Source organism: Anomaloglossus baeobatrachus, chromosome 1, assembly GCF_048569485.1.
Source record: "Anomaloglossus baeobatrachus isolate aAnoBae1 chromosome 1, aAnoBae1.hap1, whole genome shotgun sequence".
Classification (NCBI taxonomy): Eukaryota; Metazoa; Chordata; class Amphibia; order Anura; family Aromobatidae; genus Anomaloglossus; species Anomaloglossus baeobatrachus.
In genome coordinates this window covers 23,840,715-23,862,294 of record NC_134353.1, presented here as the reverse complement: position 1 = coordinate 23,862,294, position 21,580 = coordinate 23,840,715, and the positions used below count along the sequence as shown (strand labels likewise).

The 21,580-nt window shown below is 44.4% G+C and overlaps 1 protein-coding gene across 1 annotated transcript in view; it reads right to left on the bottom strand.

Moving 5' to 3' along the window:
* SIGLEC1 (sialic acid binding Ig like lectin 1) overlaps positions 1-21,580 on the bottom strand; it is a 78,513-nt gene that overhangs the window by 23,122 nt on the left and 33,811 nt on the right. The window contains exons 9-16 of the mRNA XM_075332510.1: positions 18,307-18,603; positions 16,074-16,331; positions 14,221-14,520; positions 11,064-11,318; positions 10,613-10,912; positions 8,780-9,034; positions 6,383-6,682; positions 657-914 (exon numbers count right to left, since the gene is read on the bottom strand). Of these exons, the coding sequence (XP_075188625.1) occupies positions 657-914; positions 6,383-6,682; positions 8,780-9,034; positions 10,613-10,912; positions 11,064-11,318; positions 14,221-14,520; positions 16,074-16,331; positions 18,307-18,603 (2,223 nt within the window). The remainder of the gene's footprint in view (positions 1-656; positions 915-6,382; positions 6,683-8,779; positions 9,035-10,612; positions 10,913-11,063; positions 11,319-14,220; positions 14,521-16,073; positions 16,332-18,306; positions 18,604-21,580) is intronic.

Below are 21,580 nucleotides of genomic sequence, written 5' to 3'. Positions count from 1 at the left end.
CGGGAACAGAACAAAAGTTACTATGTAGCTACAGAAAATGGACCAAGCTTAGTTACTACATAATTACAGAAACAGAATCAAGCTGACTGCAAAGATATGGGATCAGAACTTAGCTTAATACATAGATACAGGAACAGAATTTACTACATACAATAGACCAAAGAACAAAACCAATCTTACTATATTGATATTGGGAGGGGTCTGAGCCAAGTACATAGATACAATTAAAATTTCCGAGCTTACTGAATGAATACAGGAAAACAAATGAGCTTACTGCAGAGATATGGAAACAGAACCAAGCTTGCTACAAAAATATGGAAACAGAACCAAGCTTACTACAGAGATACGGGAACAGAACCGAGCTTACTACATGGATACAGGAAAACAAATGAGCTTACTACAGAGATATGTTAACAGAACTGAGCTTATTACAGAGATACCAAGAAAGTTAAGAAAAGTAGACAGCGTCCAGACGGGTTGTGAAAATACTAAAGAGTGGAGTTTATTACGCCTAATACAGGTAATTTCACCTGACAGCGGTTTTCGTCTGTTCAATTGTTCATTGGATGTTATCAACCACTGAAACATCTTTGTTTGGGCTGGTTTTTAGTATCACAGGAATTTTAAAACGATTAAGACAAATCACAGCTACTCACATAGCACAGATAAGGAGACGGGTGCAGAGGTCTTGGAGGCGCCTTTCGATGTCTGGGCGGCACAGGAGTAGGATCCGGCATCGTGGCTGCTCACTGTTCCGAGCCCGAAGGAGTTGCCTTTAACGTCTTGCAGCCACTTACTGTTCTTGTACCAGGTGTAACTGATTATTTCTTGAAAATCGTTTAAAACTTCACAAGTCAATGTGACCACGTGCCCTTCTCTCAGTTCTGTGGACGGACTGACAAGAACATGGACATCTGCCAAAAATTGCAAAAAAAAATGTATCACAAAATACCATGATCAGAAAGAACTAGAGTTACGGAGGACATGTTGCCGGACCAGAGCCAAGAGAATCTCCTGCTACCTGAGACCTGACCAAAGCCTCTTCTGATAAGTTGGCCAAACACATGATGTACTGGGCATGGCGGCAAGAAGGAGGAAGCTCTGTTGGCTCTGGTCCGCCAGCTATGGATTACTGGTATAGTTACTGGACCAGTGGTGCTGTGAATCATTTTCCTCAACTTTAATAATTAAAAATGTGATGTAATAGTAGAGTAATGTGCAAAGCAATGTTAAATTGTAAAGGGTTAGAAAATAAATAAATATACACATATTTGGTATCACCGAGTTCAGAAATGCCCGATCTATCAAAATATAAAATCAATTAATCTGATTGGTAAACGGCGTAGTGGCAAAAAAATTCCAAATGCCAAAATTACGTTTTTTAATCGCCGCATGTTTTATGCAAAATGCAATAACAGGCGATCAAAACGTAGCATCTGCGTAAAAATGATACCATTAAAAATGTTAGCTTGAGACACAAAAAATAAGCCATCACTGAGCCATAGATCACGGAAATTGAGAACGCTACGTGTTTCGGAAAATGGCGCAAAACGTACGCCACTTTTATTGGACAAACTTGTGAATTTTTTTTAACCCCTTAGATACAAATAAACCTATACATGTTTGGTGTCTACAAACTCGCACCAAACTGAGACATCCCATAGATACATCAGTTTTACCATATATTGAACACGGTAAATAAAACATCTCAAAAACTATTGTGCGATCACACTTTTTTGCAGTTTTTCCACGCTTGGAATTTTTTTGCTGTTTTCCAGTACAATATATGGTAAAAGCTATGGTTTCATTTAAAAGTACAACTCGTTCCGCAAAAATCAAGCCCTTATATGGCAAGATTAATGGAATAATAAAAAAGTTACGGCTCTCGGAAGAAAAAGGAGCAAAAAACAAAAACGCAAAAACGGAAAGTGCCCGGGGGCTGAAGGGGTTAAATCTCTGAGACAACTTTTTGTATCCTTCCCCTGAACAACTATGTTGAATAATCTTTGTTTTCAGATCATTTGAGAGTTGTTTTGAGGAGCCCATGATGCCACTCTTCATGGGAGATTCAAATAGGAGCACAACTTGCAAGTGGCCACCTTAAATACCTTTTCTCATGATTGGATACACCTGCCTATGAAGCTCAAAGCTCAATGAGGTTACAAAACCAATTTAGTGCTTTAGTAAGTCAGTAAAAAGTAGTTAGGAGTGTTCAAATCAAGAAATTGATAAGGGTGTCTATACTTTTGCACTGGTCAAATTTTGTTTAAATGCGGATTGCACATTTTCTGTTAGTACAATAAACCTCATTTCAATCCAGAAAAATTACTCAGTCCATCAGTTATTAGATATATGAAACTGAAATAACTGCTGCAGAAACCCAAATTGTTATAAAGAAAAAAGGTTAACATTAATAGGGGTGCCCAAACTTTTTCATATGACTGTAAATTAATGTCCCGGAAAAAGTGTTTGCATTTGTTATTGGACTTAGGAGCAAAGCTTCCTCTACATGCGGCTGATGTTTCACTTGACACCTAGCTGGCAACTGTGTCTAATAGCCACGGCTAGAGCCGACAGTGACTGACTGCGGCAAGAAGATGGAATATGCATTGGCTCCTCGCAACACAGCCAAAGTTGAAGGCCCTTCTTGTTGTCATCTTAATACTGGTGTGAAACTCAACTATAGACTGAACTCTATAGGACACCCAGATTTTAAGTATATTCTGCAATATTATGATATCACAATATATATAGTATAAGTAGTGGCAGAACTTGAAGCTGAAGAATAGAGATGAGCGAACCCTATGTTTGGTGTTTGGTTTTCGGGTTGAACACCAACTTTAAAAAAACCTCAGCGTTCGGGTTTGAAGTTCGGATGGTTTATGTATGCAAACCCCTACATGAGCATCACTGTTCTCATGTATGCTTGGTGCTCAGCCCGGTGTGAGCCACTTGCAGTGTTTGAACAGCTCGCACTGGGGGTAACAACAGTGGGATCGGATGTAGTGTGCACATTAAAAAAAATAGAAAAACCCCGCCAACCTGTCCCTTGAAGTGGTCTGCTTATAGCTAACTGTATGTGGTGGAGACTCAAACTGCAAATCAGTGACTTCCATTGGGGTTCGGGCCAAGCCCAAATCAGTGGAGTTATGGTTCGGCTACAGCCACCGATCAAACGTCCACGAGTTTGCTCATTGGCCCCAATGCAAAAGCTCCAATGGGGACACAATTATTGCAAGTCTTTTTTAGCATTGGTCTTTTCATATAGGACAAAATGACCTTTTCGCCCCCCTAGGCTCCAGGGCCCAGTTGCAACCTCTGCATCTATTGTACTTAGTATAAGAAATCACATGATCACAGGTTCAAGTCTCCTAAAAGGGATGAATATAAAAGTAGAAATAAAGAAAAAAATCTAAAAATTAAAATCACCCTTAAAAGGTAAAAAAACATATGTGATTTTGTTCAGAAAAATCTGATCTATCAAAGCACATACCCTACTGTAAAGTAGTAGTAGGTTACTAGTGGAAAACCCTGTAAAGGGGAAGCAATATCAATATGCCCGAATTGTGTGAAATTACAAAATATCCAGTAAAAAAAATAAGTAAGAAAAGCATCATAAGTATACAAAACTAGTATCACTAAAAACATCAGGACACTGCGCAAAACATGCGTCCTCTCTCAGGAGCATCGAAAGACAAAGAAAAATGACAACATAAAGTTAAATATTTTTTTTTACCAAGTTCAGAATTTTTTTCATCAATTAAATAGGCCAAGACTCTCGGCACGTTTGGTCTCCCTGCAATCGGAATGACCTGGAAAATCATGTTCCCGGGTCACTTTTACCGTATATCTCAATGGAAGATGATGAGGAAAAAAGGGGGAGGAAAAAACTAAAACACAAATATGAAAAACTCCCTGCTCCTTAACAGGTCAAAGTGGAAATGATAATTTGCTGTTTGCCGGGGGTCCCATCAGTGAGACCCCCACTGATCATGAGAATGGGATTCTGAGGTGTCCTGTTTAAATAGAGCAAGGGCCACTGCTCCAGTCATTGTTGGTGGGACAGTTGTTTGTCTGCCTGTAAGGGGGTGAAAGGGGTGCTTTACACGCTGCGACCCGCCCCCGTTGTTCGTGCGACATTTGGTGATCACTGCCGTAGCGAACATTATCGCTACGGCAGCATCACACGCACATACTTTGTCAGCAACGTCGCTGTGACCGCCGAACAATCCCTCCTTCAAGGGGGAGGTGAGTTCAGCGTCATAGCGACGTCACTGTGGCGTCGCTAAGCGGCCGCCCAATAGCAGAGGAGGGGCGGAGATGAGCGGCCAGAACATGCCGCCCACCTCCTTCCTTCCTCATTGCCAGTGGACGCAGGTAAGGAGATGTTCGTTGTTCCTGTGGTGTCACACATAGCGATGTGTGATGCCGCAGGAACGACGAACAACATCGTACCTGCAGCAGCAACGATATTAAATAAAGGAGCGACGTGTCAACGAGCAACGATTTTTAACGTTTTTGCACTCATTGATCGTCGCTCCTTGGTGTCACACGCTGCGATGCCACTAACGGCGCCGGATGTGCGTCACTAATGATGTGACCCTGACGATATATCGTTAGCGATGTTGCAGAGTGCAAAGCACCCTTAAGACTCGGCCGCCCCAGACCTGAAAATCTATGAAATGCAATGTCTAAAGTTCATATTATAGTGTAATGTGTTTAAATGGCCACCAGTTAGCCACCACGTTTAAGATGCTTCCCTGGTGCTCCTGGGCTAGAGGTGTTTAGTGAAGAGGGGAGGGGCTTAGTTTGAAAAATAATGGTTAAGAAGTCAGTTGGTGGAGAAGAGTCCCTGAGGGAGAGGAGCAGACGGCGTCTGTGAGAAACGTGGTGGAGGAAAAGCCCCAATAACTTTAATTTGGCGTGACCTTCTGGGTCAAATCAGGGTGCCATACATGCAGTGTGGCCCTAGCGGCCTGGTGGCCATTTCCTGGCGGAGACCTATTGAATCCCCTCGATCAGCAGAAGGTCAGTGAAGAATAGGTCCTGACTGACCAGAAAGATGGTTGAGTCTGCCGTGAACAATGAAGCTAAAGGGGAGGATGAGAATCTTAGGGACCCCAATGGGAGCCCGAATACCAGGGAAGCGGTTAGCCAACAAAATGTATGAATTATTTGTTGCTAATGGTAACCCCTTTGTGACAGCATAAGAAAAACTCTGCTTATTACTGTATTGCACTAAATTTGCGGATGGAGTGCGGAGGAAGAACACCGGGCTGTGCTGCAGCCGAACAGCAAGCTCTACCACGACTAACGAGGCCTCCGACCACCCCTTTAACAGGCCATTGCTGTTTCTACAGGTCAATGATCCAGGGAGACAGCTGTCTATTTCAATGACCTAGCACAAAAATGTTCACAAAGAACCAAAAACAAGAACCCAGGTAATTTTGGAAGCAGAGGCAAAGTGTCTCCGCAGGTTACATCTTCTATTGGAGTGGATTTACTTTCATTTGATGCTGAAAGGGATAAGGAATATTTACCTTCTAGCTAAGATTACTCATAGCCTTATTCACAGCTGTAGCATCTGATCATCATACCCTTCCACTATATTTATCCACTCTTGGCTTTACTCCATGCCGGTTATAGATCCTCTATACACTGACTACTTTGAAGGTTGCAGCTGTGTTATTTCCTGCTGGGAAAGCTGTGAAATGCTATGTGTTGTGTCTTTCCCCACCAGTTTATCTTACTTCCCTCATAATGTCTTATTGTAGTATATGAACATAAGACCGGCACTCCAAAACTTGCAGTAATCTTTAGGATTTAATCCATAGAAGCACAGTACAAACAAAAAGAATGCATTTTCGGCTAGACCTTTAGCCTTTGTCAATACCAATACTAAAGGTCTAGCCGAAAACGCATTCTTTTTCTTTGTACTGTGCTTCTAAGGATTAAATCCTAAAGATTACTGCAAGTTTTGGAGTGTCGGTCTTATGTTTATATATTATTTGAGTGTGCCATCCCTTGACCGAGCACCTGCAATTTTGATTGCCGCCTGGATATCACTTCTCATTGTAGTAGTGAGACTAGTGTACCACTGACCTACACACTAGTCAGGGTGAGTTCAGGGTCAACAAGGGCCTAGTCATGTGACTGCGCATGAGGGAAAGGACCTGTCTAGGGACATTAGGGAGCCCTAGGTAAGTTAGGTAGTGACCCCTCTTCCTAGTGCTAGGGCCAACCTTTACATTTTCCCTGGTGTATCCTCATCTTGCGCTCCCTTGCTCCAGCGTGACACAAAACACTTACATGGTAATATAGGGAAAGAGTACATTTGTGTGTTTGTCTCCCCTTCATTATTTTCACTTTGGTTTTAGTTTACCTTCCACATTGAAGCTAACATTGGCTTGGTTCGTTCCGAGGGTATTCTTGGCCACCAGAACATAGTTTCCTTGGTCACTGGCCTTGATGTTTGTGATTTCCAATCTGAACATGTTTTGTGAGAAATAAGCCTGTATCCTCTCGCTGGATCTCCCACCATCAGTAGAAAAAGCGATGAGTTGTCCATCTTTATATAAAAACAGATCTGATGGTGGATTACTGTCGACACTGCCCATAATAATGGCCGCCCGGCTGTGCTCTGTATCCAGAAATGCTTTTATGTATATGTTTTTTGGAGGATCTTCAGAAAAAGTGAAAAACATCATATATCAATGCATTGGCCATGGACGTTACTGTATGAGGTACTTTTATACTTAAAATGTAATCTTGATGACCAGAAAGAGGGGATAGGTTCTTAAAGAATAATAAAAAGGTTGTCAAAGATTTTTTTAAAGGTCAGCAAACAGACTGCAGTAAAAAGCAACTTTGCCATTGGGAAAATCCATTTCCCCTCCAATGCCACCACTCCAGTAGGCTATCCCATCTGTTAGTACATCTGTGGAGATGAAGTGTCAGTCTGGTGACAGCCAGTAATCGACTGTCATGAGTGTGCTGTCTCTGCATTTTACAGCTTGAATTGAAATGCATTTACTTTCATTTGATGTTGAAGGGGTTAAAGACCAATTCCCTTCTGGCTGAGATTACTCATAGCCTTAATCACAGCTGCAGCATCTTATCATCACTTTTTTCCGCTATATCTACCCACTCCTGACTTCACTCAATGCTGGTTATAGATCTTCTATTCTGACCACTTTGAAAGAATGTGTTACTGGAGAAGCTGAGAGTTTTGCTTCTGTTGCAGCTGTGAAGTTTCCTGCTGGAAAAATTGTATTGTGCAATTTGTTTTGTTTTTCCCAACCGATTTGTGTTACCTTCTACATGTTGTTTTATTGAGTAGGGAGACTAGTGTCTCGCTGGCCTACACACTATTCAGGGTGAGTTCAATGACAGCGAGGGCCTAGGCATTTGATGTTGCACGGGAGAAAGACCCGTCTAGGAACATTAGGGAGGACAGGGATCAGACTCAAGTGAGTGTTTGGCGGTGTCCCTGCATTCCATTCACTATTGCCAGAGCCTTCCTTCACTGTTTTTTTCTTTTTGTTTTTCCCTCACCCCGGAGTGCCATCAGCCGCAGTGGTGATGGTCCAACAGTCAGGATCACAATGGCAACCTTTTGGTTTCAGATCTTCCCTTTATGCCAGCTTGAAAAAGCTCTCCCAAACTCTGAAACATTGTTTCTTTCTTTTGGGGGGTTTATGGCTTTAAAGGGAACATGTCAGGTTGGATAATGTTACTATCCTGCACCTCTAATGTTAATTTTCAGGCTAATAGCATTAACAAGGTGCCTAGCTGCTGTGTTGAAAATGCAGAGCTTTCGAGAAAATTAAGGAGCCGCCAACTTTCAGTCATAAAGGTGTGACCATAAGCCTATAGTCATCTCCCAGTAGATAGTAAGTGGTGGCTGTGAGAATGCCCCTGGCACTAAAACGTTGCACAGCCGGCTGTCAGTCAGTACCGGAGCGTAGTTACACCTGCTGGTTTCAGAGCTGTGCACTGTAATTGTATTTGCACCGTCCCCACCTTTATGACTGAAAGTTGGATGCTTCCTGTAAAAGTAGAACTAATTTTGTCCTTTTCAGTGCAGCAGTCAGGAACCTTCATAATGCTACAAATGAACGGTATATCATCTTTACATTTTTGTGTCATTAACCTGTCTTACTAACTAGCACTAGTGTTAATTTGCAGGTTAATAGGATTAAGAAGGTGCCTAGCTCCTGTATTAAAAGTGCAGAGCTTGGGAGAAAATAAGCTTTCAGTCATACAGATGTGTTGACACACCAAGAGTCATCACTCACTGTATACTGATTAAAGTCTGTGAGCATGCCCCCGGCACTGACTGACAGCTGGCATTGCACTGACGCATTGCCAAGCCGGCTTTCAGTCAGTACCGGGGCATACTTACAGTCGCTACTTTCAGAGCTGTGCGCTGTAACTGTAGTTGCACTGTTCCCGCCTTTATGACTGAAAGCTGTAGTCTCCCAGGAGAAGTAAAGTTCATTTTGTCCCGCGTGCTGCACTTTCAGTACAGCAGACAAGAACCTTCCTTTATGGTTTTCACTTACAAATTAACTTTATGTGATCTTTGCATTTTCGTGGTTTGAACTTGTGCCATATTTCTACCTCCAAAAAACTGAATTGTTAGTGGTTAGAAATTGACCCAAACTTCATGGAAGGGTATGGATGGAAAATAACTTCATGATCCTTCTGTCCTCAGCACCATTATCGGGGGCTCTACTGATATTTTCATATCGCTCCTCATGTCAACTATAATACTTACATATGACATTGAGGATAACCGACTGGGAGGTCTTGGTTCCATGTTGACTTTGGATGCAGCAGTGAAATACTCCACTGTCTTCGCTGATCACATGGGGAAACATCAGCGTGTTTCTGGAACTTTCTGAATACATGACTCCATTTTTAGACCAAGCGTAAGTTGCTTCACTTTCATCATCGGTAGCAACGACACAGGTCACGTTCACAGCCTGTCCTTCTTCTACCACCGATGATGGACTGATCACAATTCTCGTGGCTGTAAGACAACAGGACAAGCTGAATGGATAAGAAACATTGCATACAATTTCTGCTACTGACAGCGAGCTAGTCACATACCTAATGGAGCTTAAAATATCTGTACCAATATTAAAAGTTAGAAAACTCTTCAAATATTATTTATGATGAATAATTATAATGTAACATCTGGTGAACACTTAATGAAGCTAAATATTTATGATTCTTCATTCTAATAAAGGAAATTGTTGCTCTGATGGATGTTCTTTGGGCATTTGGTATATCTACACTGGCAGTTGGCATGTTAGACTCTTGGGCAGGTTCATCGGGGTGACGACAGGGACTAATGTCTCATGCACCAATCACTGTCTTGGGGGTGATCAGGGTCATATGTGAAACTTTGAGATGATGTTCGGGAGCACATGGGACTAAGGATGCTATATTGTGTCTTTTTTTGGGTGTAAAGATTAGGACCTCCTATATGGGGTGGTTGTGATATTTCCTGTCTTATCAGCTCTGTTCTTCTGGTGGGACACAGTAGATGTAATACTGAAATAAAAGCTGAAGACTAGTGATCGAGCAGTGACTAGCCTAGATATAGTGCTCTAAGGCTGGTTTGAGTCAAGATCACCAAGGAAGATTGAGAAGGCAAAGTTGAGCAATTTACGAAGATGTAAGCCCAAAATGAAGCTCTTTGATATTGAAAGAGAAGAGAAGACTATTGATAGGGCAGAGACTAGCCTCGATATAATGGTCTAAGGCTGGATAGAATCAAGACCACCAAGGAAGATTGAGAAGGCAATGTTGAGCTATTTACGGAGACGTGAGCCCAAAATGAAGATCTTTGACATTGAAAGGGAAGAGAAGACTACTGATCGGGCAGAGACTAGCTTAGATATAATGCTCTAAGGCTGGATAGAGTCAAGATCACCAAGGAAGATTGAGAAGGCAATGTTGAGCCATTTATGGAAACGTGAGCCCAAAATGAAGTTTTTTGACATTGAAAGAGAAGACTAGAAAGAGGAGAAACTCTCCACTAAGAATGACTCTAGGCTAGAAGTGTAGGCATTACTGATTTTGCCAGCCATTTGCTGGCGTGTGTTGTGTAGTCACCCAAACAAAAGATTGTGATCTTATTTGGTTGCCAGAATCAGTTTGGGAAACCATGGTCTCTTTCCTGGTATTTCGAGTAGGTCACACTGGGCATCGAAATCTGTCTCTTAGGTGACTCCCTGCAAACCTTGGATGTTTGGTGAGAAGTGAGAGCGAGCATGAAACCACCTAGCTTGTTTTCTCTCTGTGAAAAAATTAGTAAACTGTTGTTGCAACTCTATCTCTGTTCCATCACAACCCAATATTATGCTGGTGAACCAAGTCTCGACAGAACTGCTCATCTCTAGCTATGGGAGCTTAGACTGCAGTGGGAGCCTTTCTCTGAATTTCACCATTGTACATGAGCCCTTGGGTAACATGGTGTCTTCATTGGTGAAGTAATTGTAATGGCACTCTCCAGAAATGATTGCAGTGTAGGATTCCTTAAAGGGGTTGTACATTATAAGCATAAGCAAAAAAACATGGAAACCTTAGTAGCATGTCATACTTTGCGCTGTGAAGTTGATCGTTGATCTCGAGTCCCCGATGGAATTGTTTGCTGCACAAAGATATGTTCCTTCATCTTCCAGCCTAACGTCACTGATCTCCATCTTTATCATATTCCGTGAAGAGGATACTTTAATCTTGCCACTCGGGGATCCCTTGGAGTCAGAGGACCATATCATCAAGTCTCTAAAGTACAAAGCCAGGTTGGATGGTGGGTCACTGTCTACAGAGCACTGAATGATGCCAATCTGCCCACGTTGTGCTTCCCAAAAGGAAGAGAGGACTGGGGCTCGTGGGGCATCTGAAAAACAATTGTCGTTGAGAGCTGTGACTCGAGTACATACATTAAACACTCATTAATAATTTCCAAATTGGACTATGAGATATCAGATTCCATTAATTCAGACATTTTGATCACAAAAAGTTGTAAACTGTGTAAGCAGAACCCTTACAAGACACGTGGAGGAAGACTGATGGCGAAACACTGGCGTCCTCGGCTCCCTGTACCACACAGTGATAATATCCAGTGTCGCTGTCCTTCACATTATCAAATACCAGTGAGCTGTCCGGGGTCTTTGTAAGCCATCTGCTGTTCTTGTACCAGATGTGTTCCGTCTCCCCCAACTGTGACTTCATAAAATCACATGTCATGGTCACCTGGGAACCTTCCAGAACATCCGGAGAAGGAGACACCAGGACTCTGGCAGCTAAAATGGAAGAAACAAATGATTCATGAAATATTCATTTAAGGTCCACTATAGCCCCCGAGTATCCCTCCATGTCTTGTAATATTCTATTTATCTGTTTCTAAGTTGCCGATCTTTACAGACCCATAATAATATATTATAATAGTCAAAGGTGATTAGACAATCTTAGTCTATAAATTCACATAAAGGGAGTGAATAAGCACAAAATGTCTGTTCAAGAAAAGAGCCTTCTAGGGGACATAGCCCTAATACAAATGTACGGCTCGTGCTCAAATCTGTAGACTTGTTTTCCAGAAATCCTTTTATAGTCAAATATGTTACCGAAGTGCACCCATGCCATGGCCGAGCAGATCAGTGCACCCATGTTGTGGTTGAGTAGCTAATGGCACCCACCATACCATGGCCAAGCAGTTCAGTACACCCAGGTCATGGCTGAGCAGATCAGTGAACCCATGCTGTTGCTAAGCTGTTCGGTGCACCCAAACCATAGCCAAGCAGATCAGTGCACCCAAGCCTTAGCCGAGCAGATCAGCGCACCTATGTTTTGGTTGAGTAGTTAATGGCACCCATACCATGGCCAAGCAGATCAGTGCACCAAGGCCATAGCCAAGCAGTTCAGTGCACCCAAGCCATAGCTGAGCAGAGCAGTGCACCCAAGCCATTGCTGAGCAGATCAGTGCACCCATGCTGTTGCTGAGCAGTTCAGTGCACCCATGCCATGGCCAAGGAGATCAGTGCACCCATTTAATGGCCGACCAGATCAGTGCACCCATGCTATGGCCAAGCAGATCAGTACACCCATGCCATGTCCAAGTAGATGTACACGGAGCTCATGTGTGATGTGGACGGAGCCCATGTGAGATGTGGATGGAGCCTATGTGTACTGCCCCGCGGGCCGAGCAGATCAGTGCACCCATGTTGTGGTTGAGTAGCTAATGGCACCCACCATACCATGGCCAAGCAGTTCAGTACACCCAGGTCATGGCTGAGCAGATCAGTGAACCCATGCTATGGCTGAGCAGATCAGTGAACCCATGCTGTTGCTAAGCTGTTCAGTACACCCATGCTGTGACTAAGCAGTTCGGTGCACCCAAACCATAGCCAAGCAGATCAGTGCACCCAAGCCTTAGCTGAGCAGATCAGTGCACCCATGTTTTGGTTGAGTAGTTAATGGCACCCATACCATGGCCAAGCAGATCAGTGCACCAAGGCCATAACCAAGCAGTTCAGTGCACCCAAGCCATAGCTGAGCAGAGCAGTGCACCCAAGCCATTGCTGAGCAGATCAGTGCACCCATGCCATGGCCAAGGAGATCAGTGCACCCATGTAATGGCCGAGCAGATCAGTGCACCCATGCTATGGCCAAGCAGATCAGTACACCCATGCCAGGTCCAAGTAGATGTACACGGAGCTCATGTGTGATGTGGACGGAGCCCATGTGAGATGTGGATGGAGCCTATGTGTACTGCCCCGCGGGCTTGGCTGCGCCCGCCGAGCCGCTCAGATCCGTGCTCGTACTGCGGATGGTGGCTCGAGCTTCTCACGGACCCGGGGGTCACGTCGCTCTGCAAAGGAGTTGGCGCTACACGCGGGGATTTGGGGGTGTTTGGATTTGAGGTGATAGTTCGTGACGCCACCCACGGGTTGTGGTGATTCTAGACACCACCACTGCGGTGAAGGTGTAGTGGCCCCCGGGAGCGGTGTAGTGGCGCAGCTAGATGTTGACCCCTCCGTGGGCAGGGGATGTTGGTCCCGGGGTCCGGCGGGCCGAGGCCCGAGTGCAGGGTGTAGTGTTGCGGTGCAGCGCGGCGTGGTGCCTGATGGCACTGGTGTACTCACTCTGACACAAGACAATGGAGTCGCTGGTAAACCAAACGGAGTGATGAACGGGGCCCGCAGCCAGCTGCAGCTTTTCCCAGATTAGGTTGGTAATGTCCGCTTTTCTCCTGCACCTCTGTATGTGAATCTTGACTCCCGTGCCTAAGCACCGGTAGTCCGCTCCCCAGCGTGTATCTGTTGTAGGAGCCCGTTTGCCCGCAGATGCTGGCCCTTTGGATCTCTGGCCCTTGGCGGTGGCACTTATCCGGAATGGTTGGGCTGTTGCCTTCAATCGGGACTTAGCTGGGAATGAACCCCTGAGGTCCAAACCGCAATCAGTTAATTTGACTATGGTGGTGGCTTCTAGCCTAGTTCGGGGTCTGAGTACCCTGCCTGATGCTCCGGTATCCAGTTAGCTCCCCGGTTCGGTTCCGGCGGGCCACTACCCTGTCCCGGTCCCTTACGGTTCCACCGGTCGTCTTCCCGGTCTCCTGCAGGCAGCCACTACTGTCTGCCTCCTTGCCAATGGTGACTGGGCGCCAACCCAGCCACCGGAGTAGTCTTTGGCAGGCCTGAGCACAGGTCTGCTTCTGGACACAACCTCCCTCCTTCACTGTCAAAACCACTCTCTTAACTAACTTGAACTTGACTACTAGGTTCCCGCCTCCAGGCCTGTGAACTCCTCGTTGGGTGGAGCCAACTGCCTGGCTCCACCCCCCTGGTGTGGACATCAAACCTGGAGGGTGGTGACAAGGCTTTTAGTTTTACTGCTGTTACCTAACTGGGAAGGGGGGGGTGTAGTGTTGTTGTGTCTACCTGGGACAACCTGCATAGTCCAGGGCGTCACACCCATGTGAAATGTGGATGGAGCCCATGTGAGATGTAGACGGAGCCCATATGTGATGTGGATGGAGCCCACGTGAGACCTCCAGTATTGGGCACCATCTACCATGGAATGAAGCATTTTACTGAGTGAATGATAATTACATGAAATGTGTGTTGATGTATTGGACACACATAGAGGATATAATATTACACCCTGGGCGGATACATGATGAGCCTTTCTGCAGAATGAAGGACTTACTCTGCACATGGAAATACATTGATTGAGATGTGGATCCGATGCTGTTTCTGGCCGTACAGTTGTACTTCCCTTCATCTTCCAGCTTTAGCTCTTTAATGTTCACCATTAGCTCATTATGGGATGATGTTACCCGGTATCGGTCATTCATGGAGTCAGTGGATTTGCTGGAAGCCACCACTTGGTCTCCTCTATAAAGCCACATCTCAGCTGGTGGAAAACTGTTGACAGTGCAGCGAATGAAGGCGGATTTACCTTCTGCCATGTCCTGGAAGGACAACACCTGGAGATGCCTTGGTGCATCTGTGAAGAGAAGGTGTAATACAACTTTATGTTATTTCAGTAAAGGTTACTTTACACACTGCGATATCTGTCCCGATATCGCTAGTGTGGGTAGCCGCCCCCATCTGTTGCGCGACACGGGCAAATCGCTGCCCGTGCCGCACAACATCGCCCAGACCGGTCACACATACATACCTGTCCGGCGACGTCGCTGTGACGGGCGAACCGCCTCCTTTCTAAGGGGGCGGTTCGTGCGGCGTCACAGCGACGTCACTGAACCGCCGCCCAATAGCAGCGGAGGGGCGGAGCTGAGCGGGACGTAACATCCCGCCCACCTCCTTCCTTCCTCATAGCGGCCGGGAGGCAGGTAAGGAAAGCTTCCTCGTTCCTGCGGCGTCACACGCAGCGATGTATGCTGCCGCAGGAACGAGGAACAACCTCGTTACTGCTGCAGTAACGAGATTTGAGAATGGACCCCCGTGTCGCCGATTAGCGATTTTGCACGTTTTTGCAACGATGCAAAATCGCTTATCGGTGTTACACGCAACGGCATCGCTAATGCGGCCGGATGTGCGTCACGAATTCCGTGACCCCAACGAGTTCGCATTAGCGATGTCGCAGCGTGTAAAGCCCGCTTAATTGTTCCGTGCCGTGTCATTACTATTTAAGTACATGATGAATAATACACATTTGTTCTCCAAGGTGCAAAGTTGGAAAGACATAATTATAGCATCTTAGATTGGGGCTACATTGATACTTTGGCTGTGAGGCATTGCATTGTATTAAAAAAAAAAATAGTTGTCATGAAGTTTGGGGAAAGCTGGGGCCAGGGGCTTCTAGACTGGCCCTCAGACTAGCTATACCTTATCTCAGAGTTACCTCTGAAGTTGAGGATGTCTGAGCCATCTACCTAACACTGCTCCTGACTAGCCTTAATCTTATACACCCTCCCCCCATAACCCAGGGGAGGACTGGGGCAGGAGTGTGATAAAACCAACAGAGACAGACAAATGGGGAAACTATAACACTATCTCACAGCATGCTCACACAAAAGTATAAGACAATAAGCGGTAAGGAGGAAAATAAGAGCAAAGAGCAAACAACAAGATGAGGAGAGAATTCCATAACAACTCCAAGCACCACGCAATATAATCACCAGCAGGACTGAGACACAACAGGACACAGATCAACACAGCAATAAACTATAGTCGGCGTGGGAAGACAGATTCTGCCACCTTAAAAAGAGAGAGAGTAAATGTGATAGGTTTCCAACAACATGTGATCCCTGAGGTAACCAACAGGCTAGCAGAGGTTAACTCTTGCTATCCTAACCATTAATGAGCACACAGCTGGTTGACGCCCGAGCCTGCTTGTGTAGCTCAGAAAACACAGGGAAACCCTAGTGTGGTGTCGGAATCTGTAGTGTGAACAGTGTAAGATGCCGCCATGATACTCCGTGTGTCAATTGTAGTATGATTTCAGCCATCCGATCTGACTTGTACATAAGCTTCCAGAAAAGCTTTTGACATTAATACACATGATCACACAAATGAAAGAGCCGTATCCATACTCACACGCCACGTTCACACTGACCACAGCTGAGCTCTTGCTGCTCTCGTTGTTCCATGCATTGCAATAATAAAATCCAGAATCTGAACTGGAGACTTGCAGAATTTCCAAGTGGGCACTCGATTCTTCCACGAGCCGGACATTGTTCTTGTACCAGCTGTAGGAGTAGTTTCCGTTTTCCACCATAGTCTTGAGGTCACAGGTTAGATTCACTCCGTTTCCTTCTTGAACATTGCCAGACGGAGACACGATTATTTTTGCCGCTACATTTTTTTTGACAAATTTTTGGGAGAAAAAGGGGACACGTATTTTGTTACTGTTTGACCAAACAAAGCAATGGTGAAATGGAACATCAAACCAAGTGGACGTATCTACTAATGATTTTACGCGGAGGTGGTGTAGAACACTACAACCTACTGTATGTCGGGTGAATGGGCTGCCAAAGAAGTCAAAACCCATCAACACGAGGGATATTTCTAGGAGACTTTTCTTTTTCTAATCCCATAAAATGCCATTAAAAGGGAATCTGTCAGGAAATTTATACTGCCCAACCACATGATATGCAGGCAGTCTGATACTCTGAGGCCTTTCAGAGAAAAAGTATGTAAACATTGAGCCGCTCATGGAGAAGAGTCCAAGAATGGTGAGAAGAGACTGTTGGTGGTTCCATTTGGTTTCTCCCCACCTCTCTCAACACATTGGACTGAACTTTCTCTATTTTGTGTATGGACAGAGACCTGTAAGTGGTGAGTCGAGTGGGGAGAAGCCAGAGGGGAAGTCCTGCAGACTCTTCCTCTTCAGACATTTAGAATAAAACATGTTTGGAGGAAAAAGGCTTGGTTGTATAATATATGGTACGGGACGCATGAATGTTGTGACAGGTTCCCTTTCATGGTGTGTCATCACTATAGCCACTTAAGATAGAAAGCTGATTGGTGCAGGTCTGGCCTTAAAGGGAACCTGTCACCGGTTTTTCGGCCCATAGGCTTCGGCCACCACCAGTGAGCTCTTGTATACAGTATTCTAACCTGCTGTATATAAGAGCCCAGGCCACTGTGTAGAATGTAAAAAACACTTTATAATACTTACCTAACGGTTGCGCTGTGGTGGAGTTGGGCCATATGGGCGTCTCCGTTGTCCGATGCCGGCGCCTCCTCTTTTGGCCATCTTCGTCCTCCTTCAGAAGCTTGTGTGCATAACGCATTCTACTTCATACACACTCGCCAGTCCCGCACAGGGGCACTACAATACTTTGATCTGCCCTGCTCAGGGCAGATCAAAGTGCGCCTGCTCAGGACCTCAATGCCGGCGGGTGTGGATGACGTAGGACGCGTCATGCACCCTGGCTACAGAAGAAGGAGGACAAAGGTGGCCGAAAGAGTCGGCGCCTACACTGGACAATGGAGACGCCCATCTGACTCAAATCCACCGCAGCGCCCTTTTAGGTATGTATTATATAGTGTGTTTTACATTCTACACAGCGGTCTGGGCTCCTATATACAGCATATAAAAATGCTGTTTATAAAAGTCCAGTGGTGGTGGCTGCAGCTTATAGGCCAAAAAATCGGTGACAGGTTTCCTTTAACGCCGACCTCATGTCATCTTTTACACTCACATTGTTGGCTTCATCGAGAAACTCTGGTCAATAGTATTTGGATGTATGCAGTGATGTGCCCATTGACTGTAATGATGCAGATGGAGTCACAATATGCTTTTTGGACATAACTTTTAGCCAAAGATGTCTTTTTCAAGTGGATCCCAAATCATGGTCAACTATATCTAGGAGTCCACCTCGAATAGGCATATATGGCCAAAAATGATGTCCCACTGAGACCACTGTAACTACATCTACCTCATTACAGTCAATGACTCTGTCAGTACCTCCATCCAAATCCCATTTTCCATGGCTTCTAACGTAAACCCCAACAGGAATTTACTGACGCGAGGTTAAAACGCAATGTGAACTTATCCTTAGATTTTCTGCAAACAGATGATTTATCCAATAAAAAGTTCAGCCGCCAAACATTTTTCCTGCAGTGGCTCTCTGGGTTAAGAAGTGGGGCTATGCCGTAGTGTCCAGCACTCCCAACGGCTGAGAAAAGTTATGGAGGAAAAACATCGACAATTTGTAGGTTGAAATATTTTTTCTGAGCCACAATTGCCGGGGAGATTCCACATATCTAATACCACTAATCCAAATTAACCAAGAAGAAATTAAAGTGCCACGTCCATACTCACTCTCTGCGGTGAACTCTAATGCACCCGTCATCTGGCCGTACGAGGTGTTCGCTAAGCAGATGTATTCCCCTTCATCCTCCAACACAACGTTCTGGATTTCTAATTGTAAAAAATTTGTTGAAAGGGAAACTTCATGTCTCCTGCTGGTAAGGATTTTTGTGCTGGAAGCCACCAAGGCCCAGTCTCGATAGAGGAACATCTGAGATGGAGGATCACTGTCCACCGTGCACTGGATGACGGCTTGTAAAATACCCTGACTTGATACAAGGGAATTCATTGAGAGGTCTCTGGGTGGAACTGAAATAAAATATCAGAAACAAGATCTCCTCTTCATTATAGGGAAACATCACGTTACATTGATGATGTGCACAATGCCTTCTGTCTTCAAATATAACTCTCTGCAATTTTTGACATTTTTTATAAATCCTTGTCACGTCACACGGGGCTTCAAGTGAGGATTAAGGCTTTGTATTCAATTACTGCCTAATGTTCTCTGGTTTTCAGAAAGTTCTAGACTTGTTAGAGGAGTTCTGTAATGAAACCATCAACTCACAACTGGATTTTCACAGTCCATTTTGTTTAGCAGAAGCAATAGATTAACCAGATCTTCACCCTTTACCACTTTTATAGGCGCCTGTAATTGGCTGTTTGGGCACCAGAATTGCGTCTGCAGAGTACCCACTGACTAATATAGTGAAAAATGGGAAAACCCTAACTAGTTGGGGTCAAAACCAAAGAATCACTCATAAGAATTGATTAAGAATGAGAAGCGAAGTCAGGATTAGCCCTGCCCAAGTCAGAATGAATTACACCTTTGTCTTTCAGGCTCCATATTTCACCATCCACTTCAGCTTTGAGCGTGAGACGACCTTCATTTTATAGACAATTATTTTGGCTATCACATGCATAAATGTGACTTGTGGCTATTTAGCTTATAATTAGTTATGCAGATTCTCGTCTTGTCGCTGGATTGTTACTGTTTTGCTCCTGGTGGTGGAAAAATCTTTTTCTTACTGTATACTTCAAATCACAACCTGTTCTCACATTCCCCAATTGGAAATTACCCAATTCCCCCAAAATAGTTCAATGAGTTATTAGGTTAATAGTGAAAAGGTCACAGGTTCGAATCAAGGAGCAGCCAAGAAGATTTCCCAAGAAAGGAGAAACAGCATAATCTAGCTCATCGATAGCAGTCTCATGGCCAAACTGCATCATAGAATCAAATAAAGAAATTCTGCAGTAAGAACAAAGTATTATAAAAATACCACATTTTTATTAACAAAATATTTTTTATAAAATGACATTTAAAACAGTGAACCACCAGCAGATGGCGCCACAGAAGACACTAAATTACATTGGTATGTTAGAAAGATACCCGACACATGTTTATTAGTCAAACAAGAGTATCATGGATGGGTTTTAAAGCCTACTGTTTGTTTGTAGAGAGTCATACATCTCTCATATAAGTAAAACTTTCCAGAGCAACCCCTACATGCACGTTTCAGCTGTACTTGCCTTCTTCCAGGGGTCTTGGAAGGACAAACCAAAACGTTCATGTAGGGGTCACTCTGGGTACCTCAGCCCACAGAAGGTAACATAATGAGTATATAACTTGTCTAATTGTTATTGCATATAGCACATGGGAGTGGAAATAGGATTATACATACTCACTAGCATTTGATTTGATAGATAGGCTATTTATACTGCATGGAAAGTTTTACTTATATGAGAGATGTATGACCATCAATATACAAACAGTAGAATTTAAAACCCGCTGTGTCTTCCCGTCACTGCCGATGCTGGCAACCTCGCGCCCTTCCGCCATAGGCGACTATGACCACCATCATCCTCCCTGGGGCCTAGCTCTACCTGTGGAGAGCTGCAACACCCGAGCTACGTTGCCATCTGCCCCAGAAGAGAAACCTACCGCTCCGGCGGCTGATAACTGGCCGCACACCACAGGTGGCATCACAAACAACTACCCCCATCATCCTAATCCCAAAGCTTTATTGACACCGACGTCGTTATGGAACTGGGCAAGGCCACCCAACGACCCAGGAGAAGAACTGCGGCCTGGTGACAGGTGACCTCCGACCCTGAGGGCGCGTCACAAGCACCGAGCGACGCATGTTGCACAAGTCTAGAATGGTTACCCAAAAAAGGTGAAGAAGCCTCAGTTTCAATATCATCATAAGAAACGTCGGCTCGAGTTTACAAAAAAATACAAAACGAGGACAATAGAAAATTGGAAACAGGCAATTGGGAGATATGAGAAGAAAGTCAATAGACAGCTCTGATGGCGGAAAATGGGTTGGGAAGAAACAAGGAAAAAAGGGGCGAACTGATCGAGAATTTGAAGGAACTGTCAAGTTTGGTGGAGGAAGCCTGATGATATGTGGATGTTTACTGCTGAGCTATATATGAGTATTCTACAAGATGAATTATTTCATACACTTGAGTACTATGGGTATGAAAAGGACGACATATTGTTCCAGCAGGACAACGACCCGAAGCATATGGCGAGATTGGAGAAGAAATGGTTCAATAACAATGTAGTAGAGGAGCTGGATTGTCCCCACAGTCCCCAGACCTCAACCCAATGAACACTTGGGGGTAGTGATGAAGAAAAAGCTGTATACATCCCCAAGTGAGCCGACCCGTATACACCAACACTGGGAACGTGGAGAAGAGACCTGAGATCAGATTTCAGTGGAGACATGCTTGACTCTGATCAAGAGCCAAGAAGGATTCAGGCAGAGCTGAAAGTCAAAGGTGGTTTCACAAAATGCTAACAAAATAATAAAACTTTAAATTTTTAGGAGCAAAACAGTAACAATGCAGTGACATGACAAGAATCTGCATAATTAATCATATCCTGAATAGCTGCAAGCTGCAATTTATGTATGAGATAGCCAAGATGATTGTGTATAAAATGAAGGTCGTCTCATACTCAGAGCTGTAGAGGATATGGATCTGAAAGTCAAAAGTACAAAACATTGTTACTAGGGATGATCGAATATCACAAATATTCGGCAATATTCGGCTTCGCGAATATTCGACGAATATTTTTCCGCTATGCGAATATTCGATGTGCAATGTAAGTCTATGGGAAGCCTGAATTGCTGCTATTCGGCAACTATTCGGGTTTCTCATAGATTTACATTGCGCATCGAATATTCGCAAATAGTCAAATAGCGGCAACCTATTGGGCGAATATATGGGCGTTGCCGAATATTTGAGGTATTCGATCATCCTTAATTATTACCCTTATTCT